Source organism: Elaeis guineensis, chromosome 13, assembly GCF_000442705.2.
Source record: "Elaeis guineensis isolate ETL-2024a chromosome 13, EG11, whole genome shotgun sequence".
In the NCBI taxonomy this organism is placed as follows: domain Eukaryota; kingdom Viridiplantae; phylum Streptophyta; class Magnoliopsida; order Arecales; family Arecaceae; genus Elaeis; species Elaeis guineensis.
The window spans coordinates 6,031,244-6,057,354 of NC_026005.2; the positions used below are offsets into that span (position 1 = coordinate 6,031,244).

General features: G+C 37.5%; 2 protein-coding genes across 4 annotated transcripts; both read left to right on the forward strand.

Annotated features, from left to right (window-relative positions):
- Positions 1 to 2,398: 2,398 nt before the first annotated feature.
- LOC105056806 (protein WHAT'S THIS FACTOR 1 homolog, chloroplastic) lies at positions 2,399 to 15,281 on the forward strand. 3 transcript variants are annotated; one of them, XR_012136294.1, is made up of 3 exons: positions 2,399 to 3,726; positions 3,844 to 4,003; positions 15,145 to 15,281. XR_012136294.1 is itself a non-coding variant. In XM_073247668.1 (1 exon), the coding sequence occupies exon 1, from the start codon at positions 2,581 to 2,583 to the stop codon at positions 3,814 to 3,816; it is 1,236 nt and encodes a 411-aa protein (XP_073103769.1). In that variant the 5' UTR covers positions 2,400 to 2,580; the 3' UTR covers positions 3,817 to 4,085. The 3 variants fall into 3 exon arrangements, 1 of the variants encoding a protein (XP_073103769.1); XR_012136293.1 differs by lacking the exon at positions 15,145 to 15,281 and adding an exon at positions 12,044 to 12,659; XM_073247668.1 differs by lacking the exon at positions 15,145 to 15,281 and having other exon boundaries at positions 2,400 to 4,085.
- Positions 15,282 to 15,551: 270 nt separating this feature from the next.
- LOC105056808 (uncharacterized) lies at positions 15,552 to 25,941 on the forward strand. Its single transcript, XM_010939126.4, has 5 exons — positions 15,552 to 15,690; positions 15,914 to 16,911; positions 22,102 to 22,243; positions 22,321 to 24,123; positions 25,452 to 25,941. The coding sequence occupies exons 2-5, from the start codon at positions 16,097 to 16,099 to the stop codon at positions 25,815 to 25,817; spliced, it is 3,126 nt and encodes a 1,041-aa protein (XP_010937428.1). The 5' UTR covers positions 15,552 to 15,690; positions 15,914 to 16,096; the 3' UTR covers positions 25,818 to 25,941.
- Positions 25,942 to 26,111: the final 170 nt, after the last annotated feature.

Genomic DNA, 26,111 nt, shown 5'->3' on the forward strand with positions numbered 1-26,111 from the left:
ATTATCGGGGCCGATCATCCGTGGATAATATAGGCTTCAGCCTCTTTTTTCTTTTTTTCTTTTCTATTATCGATGACCGGCTGCAATCTCCTCCCATCATTCTCTATTTTATTTAAAATTATCCACTGCAAGTAGTAGCTGCAGCCACAATTTTTCTCATGATTGCTTTTCCTATTTTTAATACTCTCACTAGGCCTACTGGGTCGAGAAGGCACTTCAGATGGGTCAAGAAGGTATTGAGAAGTACGACCCAGTGGATGCGTCCGATCGCAATCCTTAACTTTGCATGCGTAACACGCAGCATTTCAGATGGTGGATACTCAGCAACGTCTAAAGGCGACACGTGCTGTGTTGGGAGAGCTCTTCCTATTTTTTAATACTTTCATTGGGCCAGCTGGATCGAGAAAGCACTTCAGATGGGTCGAAAAGGGATTGAGAAGTATGGCCTAGCGGATGCGTCCAGCCGCAATCCTTGACCCTACATGCGTAATATGCGACATTTCAGATGGTGGACACCTTGTGGTGTCTCAAGGCGACACGTGCTGTGCTGGGAGAGTGATAGCTTCCCCTTTAATGTAGTTGTATAGATTCTTGTACGACTATATATAAAAGTACAAAAATATGAAAGATCTTAAAATGATGTAACTATTGATTTTTATAATTCTCCAATAAATACAAACCTAAGATCAAATAAAATATTTTTCTATCTACTAAAAAATTAGAAAAAAATATCTCATTAGAAGATATTTATTTCCCACCACTATCAAATATATATATTCCATCATTATTATTTGTTGTTATTTTCCATCACTTTCATCTTGCTCATTGCCCTCAAGAAAAATGTTAGATAGCAAAATTACATCCATTACCACCATCAGTGACCAAACCAACAACTTCAATTGATGATTAACGTGTAAGCCACTCACTAAAATGACTACATCCAATCACCACTCATATCGTGCAACCCACCCATCAAATATATTTAAACGCAACTTCTTACATGACAATAAAGCACCAAGCCACTAATTTCTAGATCAACAATCTTTCCTCTTACGAGGATTTGTTTGGATAATCCTATTGGATTGGAAATGAAATTTTTAGTGCTATGCAATATGAGCTCTAACCCAGTCTACGTCAACTAAAACTATTCCAATCCATTCCTACATAATGGGAAAAAAAAAAAGAAAAATCTGGCAAGGGTTTTTGTGTTTTATGAAATTTAGGCCAGGCCACGTGGAAAAAGAAAATTATGAATTTTATAAAAAAATATATTTTGTGCATCACATATGGTGCAATAAAATTGATGTAGAGTGCATCACATCATCCTATTAGATTATGTAGCCTCCGCTTTTCCACGTTCATTAAATGCTTGCAATTCCGTCTTTTGGTTTAAAATTTTGAAGGAGTAAAATATCTCTCTATTCTGAAAAAATTATGACATCTTGTGGTCTGTTTTAACATCTCGACGAAAAATTTATAAATTTTTAATGATGAAAATATTTTTTTAGAAAGTCATAATATATCTTTAGAAAGTCATAAATAAATAAACTACATATGTCATAATTTTTTCAAAATATTTTAAATATTTTTATTATTTAAAATTTTAAATTAAAAAATAAAATTGATATATTTAACCAGCGGAATTGATGCATTTAATTTGCATTGAAAGATGTGGCTATGTGGTCCAACGGGAAGGAGTGGTGCACTATATGCTGTGCACAAAGAATTTCTCTTATATAAATATAGTTCTAGTTTGATCCGATCTGTTAAAATTTTTGGATTGCCCTTATGCAGGATTAAAAATTCTTTGTGCACCGTTCACGATATAAAAAATCTAACGCAGAAGGCACCGTTTTATCCTACTGGATCACGTAGCCACTGTTTTTCAACGTGTATTTAACATTTATAATTTTATTTTTTTATTTGAAATTTTGAATGATGAAAATATCTTTTTTAAAAATTATGACATCCGTTCATAAAAATTATGACATTCTTTCTCTTTCAAAAAAATTATGACATCCCTTCACAGAATTATAATATCCTTTCATAAAAATTATGATATCTTTTTTCATAGAATTATAATACTTCTTCACGACATCCTGTAAAAAAATGGATGTCATAATTTTTATGAAAAAATGTCATAAATTTTATGAAAGAATGTCATAATTTTGTAAAAGAGAGGTGTCATAATTTTTATCAAGGAGTATCATAATTTCATGAAGAGGTATCATAATTTTTTTTAAAAAAAAAGTATTATAATTTTTGTGAGAAAATATTATTATTTAAAAAATATTATAAATTTTAAAAAATATTTTTATTATTTAAAATTTTAAATAAAAAAAATTATAAATATTAAATATATATTGAATAACGGTGGTTAGTCAATAAGACAGTGAGATTTTCTGTCCTGCGGGCGGTGCACGGAGAATTTCTCTGCGCAGAATTATCCAAGCGGGCCTAAAAAGACGCACCTCCGAGTCTCCGGCGAAGCAGTAATCTTGTATCGTAACGACTCCGACCTCAATCGTAAAGCCACTCCCTCTCTGAAGACCACAGTAAACCCTCTACCACCGCGAGCTCATGGGATGGCGCCGCTTTGCCACCGCCAAGCTTGCCTCCCTCCTCTCCCGAAACCCTAATCTTGACCCTAGCATCTTCTCCGGCGCCGCCTCTGCCGCCCCCTCCGCTCCCTCTGCCGCTGACGTCCTCCCCTTTCTTGGCTGCCGGCAGCGGAAGAAGCTCCGGAAGAAGCTGCAGAGCCCCCGCGTACGGTCCATCCAGCCCGACGCCGGCCGCCGCCTCCTCCACTTCGAGGCCATCGTCCACAGCGATGCCCAACTCCGCTTCATCACCCGCACCAAATCCTTCCTCGCCGGCCTCCCCGGCCATCGCCTCCCACTCGCCGACGCCGGCAAGCTCCACCGCGAGCTCGGCTTCCCTCGCGGCCGCAAGGTCTCCCACTTCGCAGCCTGCCACCCCCTCCTCCTCCACCTACCCCGCCTCCCCCCCGACTCCAAGCCCTACCTCGCCTTCACCCCCCTCATGGATTCCCTCCTCGAAGAGGAGCGCGCCCTCATGGACGCCATGGAGCCCCAGCGCGTCACAACTGTCCGCAAGCTTCTCATGATCTCTGCCGGCCGCCGGATTCCCCTCGCCAAGCTTCACCATTGCCGCCTCCTATTTGGCCTCCCCGACGACTTCCGTGACCAGGTCCGCAAGTACCCGGACTTCTTCCGCATAGCCGTCGACCCCGACGGCCGCCATGTGCTCGAGCTCGTGGAGTGGGATCCGGCGCTTGCCGTCAGTGCCCTGGAGCGCGACTTTGTCCCCGATGAGGCCCGGGTTCGGAGAACCTTCAAATTTACAATTCCACATGGAAAGTCCTTACCTCTGGAGGAGGATGACGAGAGAAGGTTGAACTCTCTGACTACTCTCCCCTTGGTGTCCCCCTATTCTAACGGGTTGGAGCTGAAACCATGGTCGCTGGAGGCAGAGAAGTACCGGGTAGGCGTGATTCATGAATTCCTGAGCTTGACATTGGAGAAGAGGGCTTGGATTCACCACATTGTGGAGTTCAAGGAAGAGTTCAACCTCACGAAGCATACGTACCAGATGCTTTTGAAGCAGCCCCGGGCATTTTATCTTGCGGGCACTGCAATGAATTGGGCTGTTTTCTTGAAGGATGCTTATAAGGATGATGGGAGTTTGATCGAGAAGGACCCGCAGGTGGTGTTCAACGAGACGTTTCTCAGATATGCATGCATGACAGAATCTGAAAGAGGCGAGGCAATTGTTGAAAAAAGGATTAATGGCTGATATTGCCTATTTTATATGTTAATATAGATTGATTTGAGAAGTGGAGCATCATTGGCAATGAAGGCAGCAAGGCAGGCTGGGTTGATTTGGTCGCTGCTGGAACTGGCAACTTGTATGAGATTGGGGCTTTGAGGCAACTTCCTCCATTTTAGGGGTATTTGAGTAATTCATTACAGGCTATTGACTGGTAACTTCTTGTACTCGTTGGCATATTATTTTTTCTTTGTTGAACTTACACATCACTGATTCACTTTTCTTGCTTTATTTTAGCTTGTTGCTTGCATCTTAGTAATGTGTAATTCTTTCAATCAAATCAATTAACTGTTCCAATGCTTAAGCAAAGCTTTCATTTGGGTTCAAATCACATCTTACTTGTTAATATAATATAAGATTATTATAGGATAAAGACAAATTACATAGCTTACCAAAAAGAAGAAAAAAAAAAAAGATAAATTATATAGTGTGATCCTATGATAAGCCTATAATGGCAGCATGTAGATATTCTTCTAGAATAGAAGGCAAATAATTCAACCTGTGTTAATAAGACATATGATTTTTTGGCTCAGTTTTGCCATTCTTGCAGTACTCCATGACTATCATTTCACAGATGATGCATAGTTCATCTCCTTATGTTTAATGAAATATTTTTGCGGTAAATATATCATTATTTAGTCTTTTTTGTAATAGAGTAAAAATATTGATATATATTTGTAGATACATCATTGTATATGATGATGTTCATTATCTCTATTTTTTTAATGTTTGGATAATTTGACACCTTATAGGATTATTTGGTATCAGGACCTATTCATGCATCCCAACTTAGGATTACAGCTTTATGATAGAGTGTTGACGTGAATGAGTTATATAAGCGAGAAAACAAAGCAAGTTGGCCTAAGAGGCATCCAAATTATGGGCTGTCATACTTAGTAAATCTTTTTGGAATCTAACTTATATCAAACATGTAATATCTTATCAGATTATGCTCTGAAATGGATCAAAAGACAAAAAGGGTGCAAATTAATTCATTGTGATTTAGTTGGAGCGGTGGTAGCAATCTCTTTGACAATGTTCATGAGAAAGCTAAGAACAGTCCAAGACGGATCACATGAATAGAAAACTAGAATGCACTCTTTGAGACAGTTTAGCACTTAAAGAAAAGAATCCTACAATTAAGATCACAAGAGGAAATGTTTCCTTCTTGCTTGTTGGGTAGTCAAGTAGGTGCTATGACACCAAAAGAGAGTCCACTTCTGGTGTAAGCTGACTAGTATTCAATTGCATGTTTGGGACTTGAGAACTTTGAAAATCTTGTCAGCCTCTTAGGACTCCAAAGGAAGTGGATTTTGATATTCCTAATCTGCTGAAACATGGAGTAAATGCTATATTGGAGAATATGAAAGATATTCTTGTAGAAGTAGTTTCTATACAATTTTGTGTTTATAAGTGTGTTATCAAAAGATCCATTCATGTCAGAGGGTGAGGATTTGGTATTGCTAATGCTGAACCTAAAATCTTGCAAGGGAAGGAGTGATGGAGATGATTCGGGTAGTTCTACTATGTGGCTGGGAGGTGAGATGATGAAATCAGATGTTTGAAATGTCAGAGGGTGACAAGCATATCTATGATGTTTGAAATTTGAGTTTGTAATACTGGTTGCTTGTATGTATATGTCCCGAGATGTTCGAGGCATTCAGAGTATAGGATTTCCATCCCTTTTTAGCATGCATTGTGGAAGGTGTAATTAATGAGTGGTTGTCCTCAACTTGGATTGGGTTTAGGTTGATTTTTTTTGGCAAGGCAGGTCAATAATTCACAAATTGTGCCGGTGAAGGACTATGTGCATTTGCATTTTGTTTCAAGTATGTAGAATGAAAGAGTTGAATGATAGTTGCATTGGGAAACATTTGAGAGAAAGCAATTATAGGTGGGATGATAATGATACAGGTTCACTTAATGTGACTTGGGCTACTTAAGGGAGTGAATTAAGGATATAAAGGCTATTGAATTATGTGAGTGAACTAAGGTTATAAAGGGTACTAAAGCTTCAGTTACAAGTATTCCAAATGGAGTCTATTTTAGTAGAATGTCCTTGTGGAATAGATACTAGCAAGGTTTGCCATCTCCATACTGGACACTGTATTGGTACCATGCTGGCATAATATCGATATGCCCAATATGGAGGTCGGTTCGGCATATACCAAGACATAGCATCTTGGTTTGGTAGTGATATGGTACAGTACATTTGGTATGAGATGGTATGCACCGTTATGACAAACCATGGATACTAGAATGTTAATTGGCTGCTTCTTGCAACTAGGATATTGGATAGAGCCCAGCATTGGAAAGCCAAAGATCTTAACAATTAGGGTGGACCAGGATTGATCAATACATAGATTTTTCTTGAGAGCCTCATTTTTATAATTCTCTTTGTGGCAACACAACTTCATCAATTCAAGGTGCTGATCAATGCTATAGTTGTCACCTATTTATTAAGTCTCAATTGGGAGGTAATGCTATTATAATAGAGAACCTTCTCACTTTGTCACAAGATCCATACCTCTTCTTTCTCTGCGTGCTTTCTTCCATCTCTTCATCTCATCCTCTCTTTAGCCTCCCATCCAACTTCCATCTTGTTGCTTTTCTACAATCCATGCATATATGCCTTCATATGTCTATGCATCTATAGGTGTGGCTGTGTGTTGGATCCGCTTGCCTCTTTAATCTTGCGCTTGTAGGATGAGGCAGTCTTGCCATGTGTTTTTTTGTCTTCGATGAGTTGTGGGTATCTCAAGTTATTTGCATTTAACCCTTTTCTTTTTTAACTCCTTGCTTCATCTCTTGTTCATTTATATGGTATTTTTAGAAACCTTTGCCTTTTTCATTTTTGAAACAGATTATTATTTGCTTTTACGCTGACAAAGTAGGTCAGGTTTGTTATTTCTACTGGTTGGTAATGGGTGTGACTACTGCTAGTGAAAAGTCCAAAATGACAATAACGATATTCCTATTTTAAAAAAAAAAAAAATGACAATGACGATGATGATCTAGATGTCAACGTGGAAGATAGTGTAAAGGGTACTTTTCTCATGCTCCCAACTTGAATGCATGAGCCAAGGCACTTGACAAATAACTGCATATCCCATAGAGCTAGGTCCTAAAAGAAAGGCAAGGTGTAGTACTTGTAATCATAATCCAACAACAATAACCACAAAAAAGAAATATTCTAATCAAATTCCACATGACAAACAATTGTCAAGTTCAGAGCATCAATAGCCACCCACTATTTAAAAGAAAAAAGGAAAAAAACAACTACTAGAACCCAATCCAACAAATCTTCAAACTTAGGAAATCCACTAATATGAAATTCTGAAATATTTATTTCTCGAAGTTGCCTCCAACCACAACATACTAAGTTATAGCACAACTAAGGCTAACAGGAACTAAGACAATAGTTCCAAACCTAAGGGCATGTTTGGTAGTGCTTAAAAAAGTGCTTTTGCGATTAATGCAACAAAGCACTTCTGAAGGACAATGTGTTTGGTAACATTTTATGAAAAGTGCTTCTGCAGTTGGACCTTCTTTTTGCACTACTATGCATAGTAAACTAATGGGAAAGATTGGATTCAGCTGCTAACTACTCCTATTGCAAATAAAAACACTTTTAGGAGAAGCTAGAAAACCTTGCTTCTGGCTTCTTCTCTTTTTATACAGTAGAAGCAACACCAAACATGGTCTAAGCCTTTCATGCTTCCTATAACCAATAACCAATTCTTGGTGTTTTGAAAAGAAAACAAAAACAAAGAGAAGTGAGCTAATTAACCTAAATAAAATAGATAAATAAATAATAATAATTTCATGCAAATATTGGAAGTAAATTATGAAACGTATAACAAATAATTTGAAAAGTTCAACAAGTCATAACTTGTAAAAGAGGTGGAACAATTAAACTATAATAAAAAAATAATTGTTGAACATATTCAGTGAGTTTTCTGAAGATTCAGCTGGACAATTTATTCACTCTCTTTGCGTCTTTATGATTATGGCCACTATTAGCTCCGTGACATGGCCTGAAGCCACATTTGTCCATTTGGTATAGGCTTGAAATTAGATTTAACCTTGTGATGGAGGCAATAGAAGAAACTAGTTTTAAGCATAACAATGCCAACGATTAGAACTGTCACATTTTGCCCTATGTCAAGGCTCGAAAGAAAATAGTCTTTGAGTATGGCAATTGCAATGATGAGCCCGCTGGCTATGCGGGATCATAGTCAATCTGGGAAAGTTACAAACCAAATCATAGTTCAGTTTTCAGTATCATTCGCAAAGGTTCACCAATGTCCATAGGTATGTTTGTATCACCCAATTAAGATTTTGAATTTCTAAAGTTATTCTCATAAACAAAGTTCCCAACACATAAATAATCCTTTCATTTTCAAATTGACACAAATTCCCAAAATAACAGGTTTCCATTCCAATAAATGTTAGAGTCTTGTTGCTTCTCTGTACTTCATCCAAGTTATAAAAAACATGATATTTATACAAAATATAGACTATTTATTTTCATAATATATGTTTGCAATGTGTAACCATAAATCAATTTTTCAAGGGTATACAACTAGCTAATTTTGCAATACAAAATATCTAAAAGCTACACACATGATACCATGTTTTTCAACATAATGAATCCATCAAATGTCATTACAAATAAATAATTATATAAAATTTAATTTTCAACCTACTAGAAGTGATAGAGGTAACTTACCAAATCATGAGTAATTAAGTAGATGCTTCCAACAAGGAGCAATGGTTACACTGTCTAGACAACATGATCAAAGCATTTATTTAGGGCCATATGACCACTCAAAAGCTTGATCCTAGGTCCAAAATGTAGATCTTCTCCTACAGGGGGCTGCATAACCTTTGTTTCATGTCTACACTGCAAGGTCTAAACAATTAAGAGGCCTTTAGATGCACTACAACTTTGTGCTGAAAAGCCATAAGAGCAACCACCAAATGGTGGCCCTAGGCGAGGGAAAACTACTACTTTGTAGCCTGGTGCTGAAACTTAATCTTGCTATGTCCTATCAAACACAAGAAAACTCCTAAATAAATTTATTTAAAGTAGTAAGACTATTTCACTGCTTATATTCATCTAGAAATAATTGCAATAATCAGAAAATGGGAACATTGAGTATCTATCATTGGAAGAATTCTATTATACGTGAGCCTTGCCCTGACATGCATGATCAATCTTTATAGATTTTAACTGTACATAAAAATCTAGAATTATAGGGTGAGATATTTTGCTTCATGCAATCACCCGATGATTCATACCTTCTATCCTCCACTTATTCCTTGAGATGAGAAGCCCTAGCCTCTAGCCTTGAGAGAAAACAAGATGGGAAGGAGAATACTAGCGGGTTTGCTCACAACAATAGAAGTATAGATGAGAGATAGAGAGCAACAGAAGGAGAGATCGAGTGAGAGATGAGAGAGAAGAGATGAAAGGGTTGCCTATCATGAGAGGATGCAAGAGAGGGAGAGATTGCAGCAAGGAAGAGGGCTTGACATGGTAGAAAAGGGAGGGAGAGTCAACATGAGGGAGAGTGTATAAGAGGGAGCAAGATGGGGGGGGGGGGGGGAGTATACCATGTTGACATGAGGGAGAGTCAACATGAGGAAGTGTGTGTGTGAGAGTCAACATGAGGGAGAGTCAACATGAGGTATCTCTCTCTTGTAAGAGAGGTATGAGAAAGAGGAAGCCTGGGGCATGCAAGAGAGAGATACAAGAGATAGAGAGAGAGCATGGGGGTGTGTGTGTGTGTGTGTGTGTGTGAGAGAGAGAGAGAGAGAGAAGGGCGTGTGTGTTTGGAGTGTGGAAAGAACGAAAGACCGGTTTGGGCATCTTGTGCGGAGAGTGGCGTCGGGGCTCACACACCTTAGAGCACACCCCTTTCCCTCCAAACTGAGTGATATTCAATTTATCCAGTCAAGTAGAGCTGGATCTTGTCAATTCCTTTTTTAAGGGTATTATAACTTCTCATCCTAAAATTAGTGCTCAATTTCTCAAATTGGACGATGCTTGATTCTTCTGCAATTACTTGTTATTAAAAGGAATTGCCGGAATAATTAAGAACCCTGTCAGCAACACCTTTACAAGCTTTCGTTCAGATTTATGTTCAAAATTTGCGATGTCAGAATTTTGCTGATTTTCCAGGTTAGCAACCTTCTTACCTTTTCCTATTGAACGTAGTGAAAAGAAGCCACCACTCACCACTCTGGTTTGCTTCCAAGTTCCAAACTTGAAGTTTTTTTTTTTTTTGTTATGAGTAGTGTCCTTACAAGATCCCACTGTAGAAGGCATTATAGGTGCAATAAACCACCAGATATTTTAAGAAATACTAATCACAACCTCCTACATTGCCAGCTTTTAGATCACTTTTCAATTAAGAGCAATTTCAACAACCAGTCTGCATCCCATTGAACATCTTAGTTTGAATTTTGGCTTTTGTTCACCAATTAAACCACAATATCATGCTCTGGTAGTTATCTTTCTGTGACTCACAATTTAAAGAGTGAGTGACTTATATTGACTTTTGGGAAGATTTTGTCTTCGCACACCTGAGCGATCTTTCTGACAAAATGAACTTCCTTTCCTCTGAAGAACGGGGTATTTAGGCACAATATTGATAATCAGAAGGCGGTCATTTTGCATGGGTCTTAGATCATCCTTAATGGAGTCTATTTATTTGTATACTGGAATCGAATGAAAAGGTATGCAACAAACTGATCATCCTGGATGCTTAATCTCATAATGGAAAAATTTAGACAAAACCCAAACCTCTCGAGGAATAGAGAGGACATCACTGTTGATGCAGCTAGTTTCATTCTGGTAAAAATTTGTCTCGACAACAACCAACCTCATACTAGGGTTGCAAGCTAGTGAGATTGGATCAGGTCCTGTATGATCCAAGCTTGATCCATTTAAACTCGGATTTGGATGGATAAGATATTTTATCAATCCATGAGGTCTTTTAGCTCAAATCAGAAAATGGACAACCACAACATTACATAGGAAATTAGTTGGATTACTTTTTATCATAAATGTATGACATAAAAAGATAACATTTATAACAAGATGTATGCTTTCTTAACAACCTGTCCACCTACCAACAATCACATGTAGTTACTACCGGGAACCCTGATAGTTAATTTACTACATTAATTTATTCCTAAAAGCACCTCAGTTTCTTAACTGAAGGAGGGTCTGGATGGTGTGAAAAAACTATATTGTATTTGGTTCGGGTTCAGATTGGTTTTGCTTGGTCCAAATCAATCCATATTTGAATTGAGAACTAAGTTTTTTCTGATCCAAGCATGATACAAATTACCATGGCTTGGATAGGAACCCTGTATTTTTGTGTTGGTTTTAATAAAAAATGGGTCAATTAGATCCACTTGCAGCCATACTGAATATTTTTGGAAGTTCAACCATTTATTTTGCAAGTAATTTCCATGAGTTACTTGATGGTGTGTGCTCAAATCAGTAAGTTCTTCGGTGCTTTTTTTTATCAACATGACCTTCCGAAAAAAAAATAATTTTCTTTTCTCATAAAGCAGAAAATGCATGGAAAATTGTTAGGGAAAAATGGATAAGAATCTAATAACCACACAGTCTACGGATAGCCAGAGGTTAATATTTAGTATTCATTATATCTTATATGCATCTCCGTAGGTTCCTATATGTCATCAAGGGCTTCTGCTTATTGTTTTTTGGATATTCCATTACCTCTTCCCATCTTCTGTTTCCTGTGTCGCACATCGTTTTCAAAAGTGATAAGTAAAATGTAACTCATTTTTCCCTCTAGTAATTTCTTGTAGCGAACAAGAAAGCCACCAACAACTACAAAAAGTGTGTACAATTACCCTAATTGAAGCAAGTAATGAACAAAAGTCTATGATTCCCTTGTTATGTGCAAATCTACACCATCTGTGCTCAACTTTCTACAGGAATAGGTGAAGCAGCATTTCTCCATGTCACATCCCTAATACCTACTTTTTGGCAACCTCATACTTCATGAATGTTGAATGCTTCTAGAAAATTTTCTTTGGATAGAACTCCTTCCAATATTAATAAATTTTACTGATAAATATCTTTAGTCGATTTATCTCCCATATACAAATTCTTTTCTTCTGAACCGAGGGCTTCATGCTTGTCTTGCAGAGTATGGCAAAAGTGTTGGTGCTTGCCCTTTGAGCTGTGTGTCTTGTTTTTTCTGCTTGTCACCTTCTCTGGTCCTGCGCTTTTTCATAGCTCTCGAACCCTTGTTTGCCTGTTGCCAGCCTCTGATAATCCCACCTGCTGTCCTCAGAGAGTGGTTCTGCAATGCTGCTAGCTGCCACCTTCCATGCCCTCATTTTTTTTTTTTCTTTGATGGGCTGTTTGTTTGGGTAAACGAGCTGTGGGACATCAGAGATAGCTTTCTGCAACTGATTGACCCCATCTTTGCTCTGCATTGGATTGCCAGACATGTCGAGGTCCAATGGAGAGTTGTGGCCAATGAGCTGGAAGATGGCCCTGCCTGTGGTTAAATTATTAAAGCGAGGGTCAAGAACTGAAATATTTTGAAGCTTATGAAGCTTCTGTAGACTGCTGATTTTATTTCCGGCAAGATATAGCTGTCAGATGAGAAACTAGTTTGACAGTCCTGAAGAAGTCATAGGGCGGGTGTCTTTTTAGTTCAGTTATTGATGATTCGTTTTTAAATCTCTGTCAAAGAAAGCACTTGGCTTGAAGATTATGTGCATCAAAGAAATTAAGAAGGCAGCAAAGTTTACTATACGTCCAGTGCCTACCATGACTGATTTGGGAGATGTGATTATATATTAGATCACGAATGTGAACTCATGTCAGGTTTCTGAACTCCTTGATCACTCGATCGTCCCGAGCAAATCAAGAATGTGAAGGGCCGCAGATAGAGATACTGGGGGAATGTGGGCTGCGGTAACAGCAAACAACAGCAAGAGGCTACAATCTTATCATAGATTTTAATTAGAAAATAAAATTATTTTATGTTATAAAATTTTATATTTTATGAGCTATTCCTAGCTATTATGATAGTATATAATGAGTTATAATAGTAAAACAAAATACGAAGAAAAATTTAAGTTAAGGCAATAATAAGGTTACTTGAAATAAAAGAATTATAAATATGTCTTAAGTATTATTAAAAGAATCATTATTAAACCATAAGGTTCTTTATGGTTGACCTAACATTTTTTATGAATAACAAGAGGCTTTTATTAACTATTACTGTAATTTGTATTTTTAAATTTGTTATGATTCTCTGCTTCTATTTTGTTCTATTATAAAAGTAAAACTTATATTCAAAAGCCCCAGTAACTCAACATGGAGCGCACCGTTTTATGTAATTGGTCTATATAGCCATTATTTTTCAATACGTATATAATGTCTATAGTTTTTTTTATTTAAAAATTTTGAATGATGAAAATATCTCTATTTTTTTAAAAAAATTATAATATATATAAGAAATCATAATTTTGATGCAGGATATTATAAATTTTTTAAAAAAGTAGAAGTATTTTCGTCATTCAAAATTTTTAATAAAAAAAGCAGAACTACAGACATTAAATGCATGTTGGAAAGTGGTTGGATAAAAATATTTTTTTATATTATAATATCCTACATGCAGAAAGTTTTAATTTGATGTAGGATGTCATATGTCATATAATGTCATAATTTTTTGGGTTATATTATGACATTTTACGTGTAAGAAGTCATAATATATTATAGAATATCATAATTTTTTTTTAAAAAGTGGATATATTTTCGTCATCTAAAATTTTTAAACGAAAAAAATGAAACTACAGGTCTATAATATATATTGAAAAATGATGGCTATATGGATTAATCATATAGAATGATGTGTTCTATATTAAATTTTTAACACCATTCGCGATGTACAAAGAATTTCTCGTAACATACATAAACGTATCTCATGTAAAAAATCAAACCCACTTTACCCGTTGGCCATTCTGAATTGAGTTTAACAATCTGATGTAGGGCAGCTGTACGTGACATGTTAATAGAGTAGCTGTTCAATTTTTATTATAACACTCATGGCTGTTATTTATGACCTTCAACAAATGACAACTCAATCTTGTCCCTATCTTGGCTCCTAGGAAAAGGACAATATTTACATTGTAAGCATAGTAGAGTAAGTAAGAAAATATACAATTCTTTAATTTTGAATATCTTAATATTAATAAGAGAAAATATAATTTTGATCTTATACTGTTATACCCCATTTCACTAGTACAAGCAGGTAGATAGATGACTTCATGTCCTACAAGGATTCGATATGACAAATCAAATGATACCAGAGTGGATCTAGCCCATGCTAGGGATGGCAGTTAAGTGGATAATTGATCCATCCAGAATTTTAATAGAACCCTTTCAGCAATATCTTATAGGATTTGAGAAGAGTTTGGGATTTAAACTTAGAACTTGTTTACGTTCAGGATAGATATAGGATTTGACCCTCGAATACCAGTTATTCAAATCTAATTATATATATTTTATAAATTTTTAGAAAAATATATAGGGTTAGAGGATTTGAACTCCATATTTTTAGAAGGCTTAACTACGGTTTGGATTCATTTTTTTTCTATTTAAAGCATTCTTTTTTGGATTTATTCTCTTGATAATCCATAATAAATCTTGCTGAATTATTTTCGAATAACTTATGATACTGTGTATCATACTATTTTTAGATTCTAATTTATATGATATTTGAATTGATCGGACAGATTTACCTTGATTGGGTGTGTTTGGGTATTCTCATAATTTGTGCAAAATAAAGGTTAATTCGATCATTTTTTAATGGGACTGGCTTGGGATTTTTGGATAATTTTGTAATTGGGTTTGAGATGGATTCAAGTAGTAAGATTTTAAATAGGGCAAATTTTGTGGATATCCTACTCATGCCGTTCTTAATTTTTGTAGGCTAAAGAATATTGCAATACAAGTTTATTTGAGTTGATAGTTGGGTTTATGATTGGATTTACAAGATATATATAGTGTTTGTAATTGGATTTACAATATTTGTGATTAGATTTGAACGGAAGTGAATTTTTAGCCGATGAGGATGTTAGAATTTAAATAAGAGAAGTATACGAGGATTCATTCAGTTATATGTTTAATTCTATATAAATTATATATTGAACATCTCTTAGATATTTATGGAGGGTTAAAGAATTCAAAAAAAAACATCTTTTAACTATTTTTTTTTTTTTTTGTTTAAGATGAGGTCGCTTATTTGGATGAGCGGTGTGTGGCGGGCCTTGTCACTTCGACTTTTACGAGCAAAACAAAGTGCTTTTGTAAAGAGATTTCAACGGAGAAATGCAACCTGAGGGATCATGATTGGTTTGCTTTTGCAATTGTACCGCTGATTTCTTGATGGCTTTCCATGTGGCTACGTCTTCTGCGCCTGGATTTTGATCCTCGATCGAGGCAATCAAGCGGAGCATCCAATTCTTTTATTGCAGAGTGAAGGGTTCGAGTAGCAAATGGCGCACATGAGGCTGGCTTAGTCCCCTCCCCGCCGCCGTAATTGCTTACCACTCCAGATTGAGCCGAGCATACCGGCCAAAGCTCCCATTGTCGCCGAAGTAGCCACCATGGAGGGTTGGTGTTGTTCCGCTTCTGTGTCTCCTCTGCCACTGGCAATGCGGCAAATGTGCTCGAGGTCGGTGAGCGCTAAGACCTACGCTGAGGTGGAGGTGGAATGGGAAATATTGTATAGTTCAGGGAAGTGGAGAGGATTTTGTAAAAAGCTTAAGAAGAAGGTAGGATGGTGCGCTAATGGTGTTGGAACCTTAGGATCACATTGAGTCAATGTGATATTTTTTTTAAAGGACACAATTCTGTACCCAAAAAAAAAAAAAAAAGGACAATTAAAATTTTTAAAACCAAGAAGCTGTGAGTGAAAATCTGTCAAAGTAAAACGATGTTTCAATTAATATATATATAAAGCTCATGATCTCACAAACCTGATCACGTGCATTGCAGGTGCCTACCACGACCTCCGAGATGGAGGGGTAGCTTGTTCAACAGTCGCTTCCGAGTGATCGGATCCAGACCCTCAAACCCCTTCCGTCCATGACCCGCTCTCCCCCTTCCCCCTCTCTGTCACTCCGTGTGTGTGTGTGTGTGTGAGATCCCTTCCCTCGAAGCTCGCACTCTCCTCCTCCCATGGCGACGGAGCTTATCCCGGTGGTCGACCTCCGCCTCCTCTCCCAGGCCGAGCTCAACACCCTTTCTCTCTCCTGCCCCAACGCCTTCGACCCCCGCCGCTGCGACGATATCGTCGTACCCAAGATCGACCGCTCCGTCTTCAATGAGAGCGCTGGCAGCCGCAAGCAGACATACTCCCGCCTCCGCCTCGCCCCCCGCAAGCCCGACGGCCCCCCTTCCTCCTCCTCCTCCATCGCTCGCCGCCGCCCCCGCGGCCTCCTCTCCTCCTCCTCCCTTCATTCCTCCTCCGCCACGGCCGCCACCGACGGCGCCGGCGCCGAAGGTGACGACCCAGGACGCCGCGAGAATCAGCAGATCGTCTCCTTCCTCCGCCAGCTCTTCGCCCGTGAGGACTCCGCGCCCCCTCCTCAACTCCCATCCCAGTCTCAAACCCTAGCCCCAGCCGTAGCCACCCCCATCTGCGCCCTCCGGAACCACGATGCGGGTGATAGTAGTAGCAAGGTGTTGGTGGTGGTGGATGATAAGGATCGGGAGGTTCTGAATGCCAAGGGTGAGGCGGTGGATTTGGTCGGGTTGGGGGAAAAGGTGGATCCTTTCGGGGAGGAGCTCAGGCGAAGGACGGCGGGGTTAGAGGCGGAGGAGCTGCTGCGGTTTTTGAGTGGATTGGAAGGGCAGTGGGGAAGCCGGAGGAAGAGGAGGAAGATCGTTGATGCTTCGGTGGTGGGGGATGACTTGCCAAGGGGATGGAAACTGCTTCTCGAGCTCAACAAGAACGAAGGTGTAGCCTGGCTGAACTGCCGTCGATACGTTAGGTTTGCTTCTAGCTTTCCCGCCTTCTCCTTTTTCCTTTTTGTAATGTCGATTCATTTAATGTCTACTTGATGGTATAGTTAATTATATCTTCTGTGCTGACGGCAACAGAGTTTTGTTGCATAATTAGAACGCTTTATGTTCTCGTGCATTTTGAAGCACTCTTCCTCAAACTATTTTTACATTTTTCTAATATTTTATATGTGATGTGAAGCGTCGAAAAGTTTATTTTCTTTTTCCCGGTCACTTCCTTCTGTAGATGGATTGATTATGACTTCATTTCTTATTCCATTTTTTTTTAAATTACTACACATCTATTTTAAAATTTTCATTTCGGCCACGCTCATTTTGTGCACATAATGTTTTTGAGCTGCCCAGTATTCTGTACTATAAAATATGGTTGATCACATGGCTATGCTATAAAATTTACCTTTCAACCAGACAGGTATCCTACAATAATATAATACACCAGTTGCACTTCTGAAAAAATAACTATATTGGGATCAAATATGTGCACACATGTAGATGCACAAGTGAAAATATTTAGAATTTATTGTATGTTGATGTTAGTCAGATTTAGTAATTTTAGGGATCATACCTTGTAAATATGACCAAAATTTACATATTGCTACAAGATTCCAAATACTTGTATGTGCAAGCAGACATATCTATCCATCTTCTATTAATACAAAAACAACATGCGCACATGCCCACCCACCCTCAAGCGCATACATGCACCATACACTACGAATATTCATGCAAGAATGCATGCACCAACATGGATACACACATGTTTGTGTACATTCAATAAGTTGTGTGTGAAAGATATAGGATAGTATTTATTTAATGAGTTATAAATGATTGTAAAAATAGGTATAAATTGGGAAACCTTTTGCATTTCCAAATATGCAATATCTTATTGTTTGAAGAGTCATTGTGTTTGTAACCAATGTTGTTAAGGTTGGGATTGAGTCATAAATCATATGGTGGGTTGTATCACATAAATCATGGATCAAATTGCAATGATAAGATTTTTCATATTTTTAATTTTTTAAGATATAAAATAAATATAAAATTGAAATGAGCCATTTATAGCTTTGATGAATGGGAGAATAAAAGCCATAAATATAAGAACTTTAGTGTCTGCCAACATGTGCCAACATTAAGGATGCAAATGGGTCTGGTTGACCCGTGACTCGGTCCGATCCACTTAGATCTAATCTGATCCATTTAAAGGACCCATGGGATTGGATCAGATTCTAAAATTAAATCCGTTCTATTTTCTGGGTTGAGTCTAGATTTACTGAATTCGGACCCGACTTGAACTCAGTATATCGCTAGGACCCGAACTTGTTTGAGCCTCTAAGTTGTGATTTAAGACTTGTATAAGCAATACTTTTAATATAAAAATAGGTTTAAGATTATTTTTATACCCTAACTTGTTTTGAGGGCAATATTGTTTATTATGTATTTTGTGTGGTTAATAGTGGTGAGTTATGTGATAATTAAAATGTAATTGGCTATGTTTGATCTGGATCCAATTTAGATCCGAATTTTTCGGATTGGGGTTCGGTTATACATAGACCCGATCGGATCCGAATGACCCATTTGATTGAAAATATTGGCTATGGACCCGACCTAACCTGGCCTGCTTTTCTATTGAATTGGTTCTAGGTCCAATATTAGGACCCAATCAAGGAACCGGATCAGGTCAAGGTCACTCATGACATGGTCTGACCTGACCCATTTGCACCCCTAGCCAATATATGGCTTGTCTACTTAAAATAAATGTTATGTCGGGTTATTCATGATAGTTCTATGCTCCCTATCAACTAGATTGTCATTTTAGTAGAATGTTTTAGAAAAAACAGATGGATAAAATTTTACAATATGGTGGTACAAGTATGATTGGCTTGCTGTTTTACTACTTAAGACTTATTAATGATAAGTAACTTAAAAGCCATGTACAGATGATTTAATATCTATAGCATAATTAAGTTGGATCGTATGACTGAAGGACCTAAGTCATAGTATGGATCTAGATCCTATTTTCCTTGCTAAATGTGATCTAGATCATTTAGGGCCATGATAATGTGGATCATAAGATCCATATTGTGAATCACAATATGCTATGAACAATAATTAGAAAGCACATAGCATTGTAGCAATATTATGTAAGATAGTTGAATCTTAGTATGTCTCTGTATTTTCATGTGTCGTAGTAGTGAATTGTTATGTAAATAATAAATGATTGGTGTCAAATGATAACATGCATGCCTTGTCCCAGCTAGTTAGTTCAACTTTATGAATTCTCATTCTCATTCATCAGACATTCTTATCATCCTCTTCTTCTGGTGTTATTTTCTAGTTATTCTTTTACTTCTGCCTACATTAGGTTTTACAGTCCTCGCAGATCCTCCCATATAAAGTCAATCATGTGCACCTTCCAAATATCAAAGCCACTTAGATCGTCATTGCACATGCACATGCTATGTTAGTTGGTTCTCCATCACTCCATCCTCAAGTTATTTGACACGTGGACCTCCGCTAGTATACTTGTTCCTTAATTGGTCGACATCAACTTGATAGATAATAATGAAAAGGAGCTCGAACAAGACCCTTAATGCTATTTTGCTTCTCCTTGTATAATTTGCTGCGATGTCTTTACAGTGTAATCCACATATTTATGAAAATGACTATTCCAACTTCAGTGGCATACAAGTTACAACAAACCCCTTTGTCATTTACTAAATGCAACATCAATAAGTTGGGAGGGGAAGATGAGCTGGCCGGTTTGGGGTTAGATATTAAAATATGGTCTTCATCAAAAGATAAACAAAGAATCTTTTCAGCCATGGAACACAGGTGACCATGGAATTTAAGTGAACCATGAATGCCTAATGTTAATAACATTATCTCCTCCCAAATCGCACTCCTTTCCTAAATTTTATCTGCAAATTATTTCCCTTGTATCAAAATTGCATGATCGCACAAGGTAAACAAGCTTTCCATTTACTTTTGCATATTGAATAAAGGCTACATGCCTCTGACTTAGATTACTTGTGCTTCTTGTATGCTTGGCACAGTCCGTTTAGTACCTTATCAATTTTAAGAGGAAAATGTGATGACCTAAAAGGAACCGATAGATATCTATCATTTTCTTTGCATCTTGCATAAGTGCAATTGCTAGATATCAATCATTGCAAAATCTAATGGTGGTTTTGACTTTTGAGGTTTCTGCTTTACGAAGTCTACTCTCCAAAGTGTTGGAACCATTCAATTGATATGTTCTCATCATCACCATCTTTAAGGGCATTCCTTAATCCTTATGGTAATATCTTATTTGAAGAGTCAGTATCATTGTACTTTTATGAATGGTGGCTTTATAAATGTGCTATCCTAACATAAAATGAGTAGTTTTGTGTAAGTTTTGGGTGTTGACCATGCCACTTCGCACGTATTATGGCAATCCTATAAGTTATGAGGCACAGAGATGGTGGGGCACTGCAAACTGCTTGGTATTGAATTCTAACAAACTACCCTGATTTGATACCATTTGGCAGGTCCCTTGCATCCTACTCCCCACCCTTTCCCCTGTTTTCTGACTACCTTGAAGATCATGGAGGTTGGTGGTATTAATAGAAGTGTGACTAAATAAACAAACAGCTTATGACCTAGCAAGCAACTGACTGAAATCAAACCTTTTTATATAAATATCATTTAAATCTTCATTTGCTTAAGATTTTGCATGCTGGTAAAAACTAACCCTTATTTGACTCAATAAAAAAGTCAAATCAACACATGAAGAAATTGCAAATCTTTGATGTTGTATCAAAGTAACAGCTTCTAAATGGTAGGAAATTTCTTAAATAGTAATAGCTCATAAATTTTATTATATCCAAACATTTCCATGTCTAAAGGGTCCAGTGCAAATTTAGCATAGTTATTAAACCCGAACTAGAGACGAACTTGGCTAAGGGTCCGGGTCATCAGGTCATTGGTCTGACTGCTGGGTCAATCAGTCAAACCAGGTTTACACTAAAAGTATTTAAAAATTGAAAAAACATAAAATAGCAATAGTATAATAAAATGTGTATAATTATTGATAATTTTTTATTGCATAGTACTTTATAGATAACGTGTATCAACATTCTATTCAATCCTTTAATATTGTCTATTTTTATGAAGTATCCATTGAAGTAATGTCAATGCATTGTTAGGATGTTGTATTTGCATAAATGACGCATTGCATTATATCCAGCATGGATATATGTCATCTTTTTTTTTTTTGATTATATGACACTATATATTGCTTTAAATTAATGTTTCTAATGCGTGAAATGACTTTTAACATGACTAGGAAATGTTTAAAGTAGGCTATTCCCAAAAAGGAAAAAAAGTCCACGCCCATGGCCATGACTATTTATGCCAAACCATGTAAACTGCAATTGGCATGACACCCAGTATGCTGGCCCATGCCAGGTGTTGGCATTGCATGGCTTGTGGCACATGCCGTGCAGACCACTGGTCGGCATGTACATGGCAAGCAATACCTAAATCCTTGATTCAGTCTTAAATGCTGGTGAATTTATTTTTCCAGAAAATGTAGTTTATTATATGATGCCTTTTCCAATTCCTGTTTGAGTCATGTTCTAATTCTACTTATCTGGACCTAAGTTGCAGGTTTTGTAAGCCCTACTAATTCCTTTGCACAGGATGAGCTGCATATTAAACTACTTTTCAAGCTTTCCGAGTTAGTCTGACTATGCTGTAGAACTTCTAAGACATCTATTATTTCTGTGTTGTTTAACTTATAGGGTATCTAGTCATGATTTATCTGTACATGGAAGAATAACAGATATATATAATCTTGCAATCTTCTTCCTGTTCTTTTTCTCTCCTTGTGATTTACTGACATGGAAGAATAACAGATATATATAATCCTACACTGTTCTTCATATTCCGTTTCTCTCTTTGTGATTTACTGATAATAATGCCACATAGAATTTCTGTATGCTACCATTGTTGAAACATGTGTGTTCATTTAATGTCTAGTTAATTCATGTTAATTTATAGAAGATAATGTTTAATTATATGCTATCTGCTAGATCATCCATGCATTTCAGTTTGTGATCAATTGATGAGTATCTTACCTATAATTGGAAACTGTGTTTGTGAACACACATTTCCAGCCCAAATGGGAAGCAGTTTGTGTCTTGCAAAGAGGTTTCTTCATACATACTCTCCCTTATTGGCCACCCAAATGATGGGCAATCAGTTTCTGTTCGAAATGATGGGAGCACTTGTGAACTTGATAAATTGACTCCTAGATCCGTAAGTCTAACAGATGATTCTGATATGTTTGGTCCAATTCAGCTTTACTTTTTTTGGATTTATGGGATATGCAACAGGCTGCAGGTCTTACCCATCAAGAAGATATTACGGGGGAAAATTGCTGCTTGTCTTCAGGTACCCCTATTGCTTCTTATTCCGCAAATAATCCGAAGCAAGTTGTCTTATACAGGGCTGAGAAGCAGACAATGGATGATGTGAAAAATATTCTGGAATGTCATGCATGCAATCTAACATTTGGTGACAAGGACACATATTTGCAGCACCAGTTGTTGTTTCATCAAAGGAGTGCGAAGCGGCGTAGACTTGGCAAATCCATTGGGGATGGTGTCATTGTAAAAGATGGTAAATATGAATGCCAGTTTTGTCACAAGACTTTTAATGAGAGACCTCGCTACAATGGGCATATTGGGGCTCATGTGAGATACCAAGGTCTGAGTGCTGAAGCACTGTCAGATAATATTATGACAAGAAAGATATTTAATCCATCCCCCATAGCTGCAGTACCGTATGGTTTGTCAGAGACTGATTTGGCTAAACAGAATGAAGAAACTTGTAATGCAAAATCTGCTGATGAACTTCATGTTGATTCCTTCCAGTGGGAGACCAAGAATCCTGAAATTGATCATAATGCAAAGTATGGTGGTAGTGAAACTATTGAAGTAGCCTGCACAAGCATCTCTATTGATGACCATAATAATGATCATAATTTGATTAATTACAAATCTCATGAGATTGTTCAGGAAAGAAATATCATAGATGACAAATCCACTGCATGCATGGATGCCATATCTCCTTCTGTTGTTGATGTAAACAATGTGGCACAAAATTGCTCATGTGTTACCACTCAAGAGGCTTCTACAAGCAAATTTATTGATGATCAGGCTAACAGTATTGATATGATTGATCATAAATGCGAAGTTGTTGAGGCTAGTAATGTTGGGGATCTCAAACCTAATGACAGCCAGGGTAATGATTGTGGTAACATAGGTGGTCATAAATTTGAGGAGGTTATCACATCTAGCAATACCAAAGATGTCAAGCCTGACGCATGCTTGGATGCCATGTTTTCCCCTCCTAAAAATGTGGACATTGCAACCGGTGAAACTGTTACTGAAATTGGTCCCTCCACCATGGGCATTTCTGTTGACAACATTAATGATTATGACATGACTGGCTACAAATCTGAGGAAGTTGTGGACATTAATAATGCCATGGGTACCGCACCCATTGATTCTATCTCCCCATCTCTCCTCAATATGGACATCATGACTCACGAAACTGATAATGAAATTGATCTTTCTTCATGTACCATGATTCCAGAAATTGGAAAACATGGCACTGACAAGAAAGTCAACTCAGAAAGTCACTTGATAACCATATCAGGTAATGAATCATCTTATGGGATTGAGACTTATGCAAATGATATTCTTGCTAGCTCCATGGAAGAAAACATTCTTGGTGAGCTTGATACATCTGGCAATGGGTTGAAAACTGAATTTGCAGGTTGCCATTCATTATCTGACAAACAACCGGTTATGGAGAATATAATGGCTGATGAATTTAATGCCTCCTGTACTGACACTACTTTTGTCAGTGGGCACACTGGGGCCATTGAGGCTGATGCACATTGTATGTTTGATATTGACATGAAGGAATCTGTAGTTGAAGAGATGGATAAACCTGGTAATGTTCTGGAAAATTGCTTTGGTGGCAGCAATGCTGGATGCGAAGAGGTTGTTCTGAGTGACGGTGTTGCAAACAATGATGGAACAAACTCCCTGCAGGGTAATGTGACTGGCACGTCATCATGGGTACATTCAGCTGATGGTGTCCCAATCCTTGATATGATCCCAAAGCAGGTAAAGTTATTTCAATCCTAGATGATAGTTGGGGAGAAATACACTTGGTAACCTTCAAATTTAGAAAATTTCTTATAACAGCATCACGTTACAAACAACTGTCTTGACTGCAAAATCTTTTCATCTCAATGGCTGTAACTATTGCTTTCGCACGAGCCATATATGTGATTACATGAAATTGGAAAGTAAGTGGAAGCCATTTAGAGGTTCCATGCTCACCATATAACAATCACAGTTATCTATACTTGATATGTTTATTTGTTTTTCTTAAACCTCACAAAAGCAGGCATGAATGCTGGTATAACTGATGTACACCCATGAGCTCTGTAATTGTCTGCATGATTCCTGTGCCAGAGTTGTCCAACAAGCACACAAGTGACATACCGACGTGTTTCACAAATGCTAGAACAACTTTAGTTATTTACTCTTTTCTGTTCCAGCATTGCTAAAGTGGGAAGTATAATTTAAAATTGTAGGGCACTTTTAACTCACCCTTCTTTCTTTTTTTAATCTGAAAAGAGCTTTTAATTTCTGAGGATATAGAGATCAGTAAAGCAGGTGCTTTTCTATTGATAGTGGTTGCTTTCAATGAATAACCAGGAACATTGTGGTGAAGTGCTACTTGTAATGATCAATAAAACTTATGATTATTTGATGATTTACCATGCACATTTGCATATGCAACACAGTTGTGATGGAATCTAACCCGTTTTTCATGCCTTGTGGTTCTATATAGAAGCACCCACGTGTTATGTCCTTTTTGTATATTCACTCTACGAGTAAACTATGCTCCACTTTTATGTGAACATGTTGGAATAGATGAACTCGTCTTTGATGCAAGTCTAGGCACATATCTCATTGTATATAATGCCATCATTTCCTGATCCTAAACCGTTCCTGATTAGTATCCCAACGTGGAGTTGTGGACCAAGAATGCTATGCTTCATCTTCACATGGAGCATACCTTTTATTCAGTGGTCCTAAATAAGTGCACCCTCATGGATTTTGATTATTGGTTCATCTCTGCAATATGTGCTTTTATCATGGAACTGACAATAAGATCAGAATTTGCCAATAAGCAATTGCCCACTGCTTTTCATCATGTTACTTTGAACCTCCTTTGGGAGGAAAAATGAAAATTACTGTAACAGTAGAAATACAATACCATTTTTACATTGCCTGTTTTCATTGTTTTTCTATTATGCCTATGTTCCTGTACTGAAGGATAATTTAGCACCAATAAATGTTCTACGTTATAGAAGGATGATGTATATTGTCCTGGTTCAATACTGCTTTTTTTTTCTAATTTTGGTTTTTTTTGGCAACAGTGTGAAGATGAACTCAGCAGTGCTGGCCGGAAGCACGAGAACTTACCTGGTGCAGCCAACTCTTCTGAATTTGTTCGCTTGGCTGGTCTAGAGTCAATATCTGTGACTGAGCCATCCATTGAAATGGGTTATGCGACAGAACTGCAAAATGGGACATGCCCCTCTGCTGAGTTAGGATGGGACGTATCTCCAAAAATGGTCATTGGGTGTCAGCTAACATCTGTGTGTGTGTGGTGTAGCAGGGAGTTCAGCCATGATGGTTGTGATGCTGAACCGCCATCTGATTCCCTTGGCTTCATGTGTCCGGCATGTAAGGCAAAGATTTTAGGTCAATTCAGTAAACTGGACGACGATTCTTCTGGTTAAAACAATCATTTTTGTGCTGACTTGTAGCTCATTCTTCTTGTGCAACCATGCAAGGATACTAAATTTTGATAATCTCCAACTTATAGATTGATCACCAGGAAGTAATGCTTCTAGACTTTGATCCCATCTTTTCATTTCATTTTTCTGTTCTCTCTTTGCATGGGGGTGGCATAGTGTCATCAGAACATCTCAATGGATAATGCAGCAGTGAGTTAGGGTTCTTGACATCATAGGCTGAAATGAGAGAATGTAGGTTCAAACATTCATTTATTATGAACATATCTCAAAAAAAAA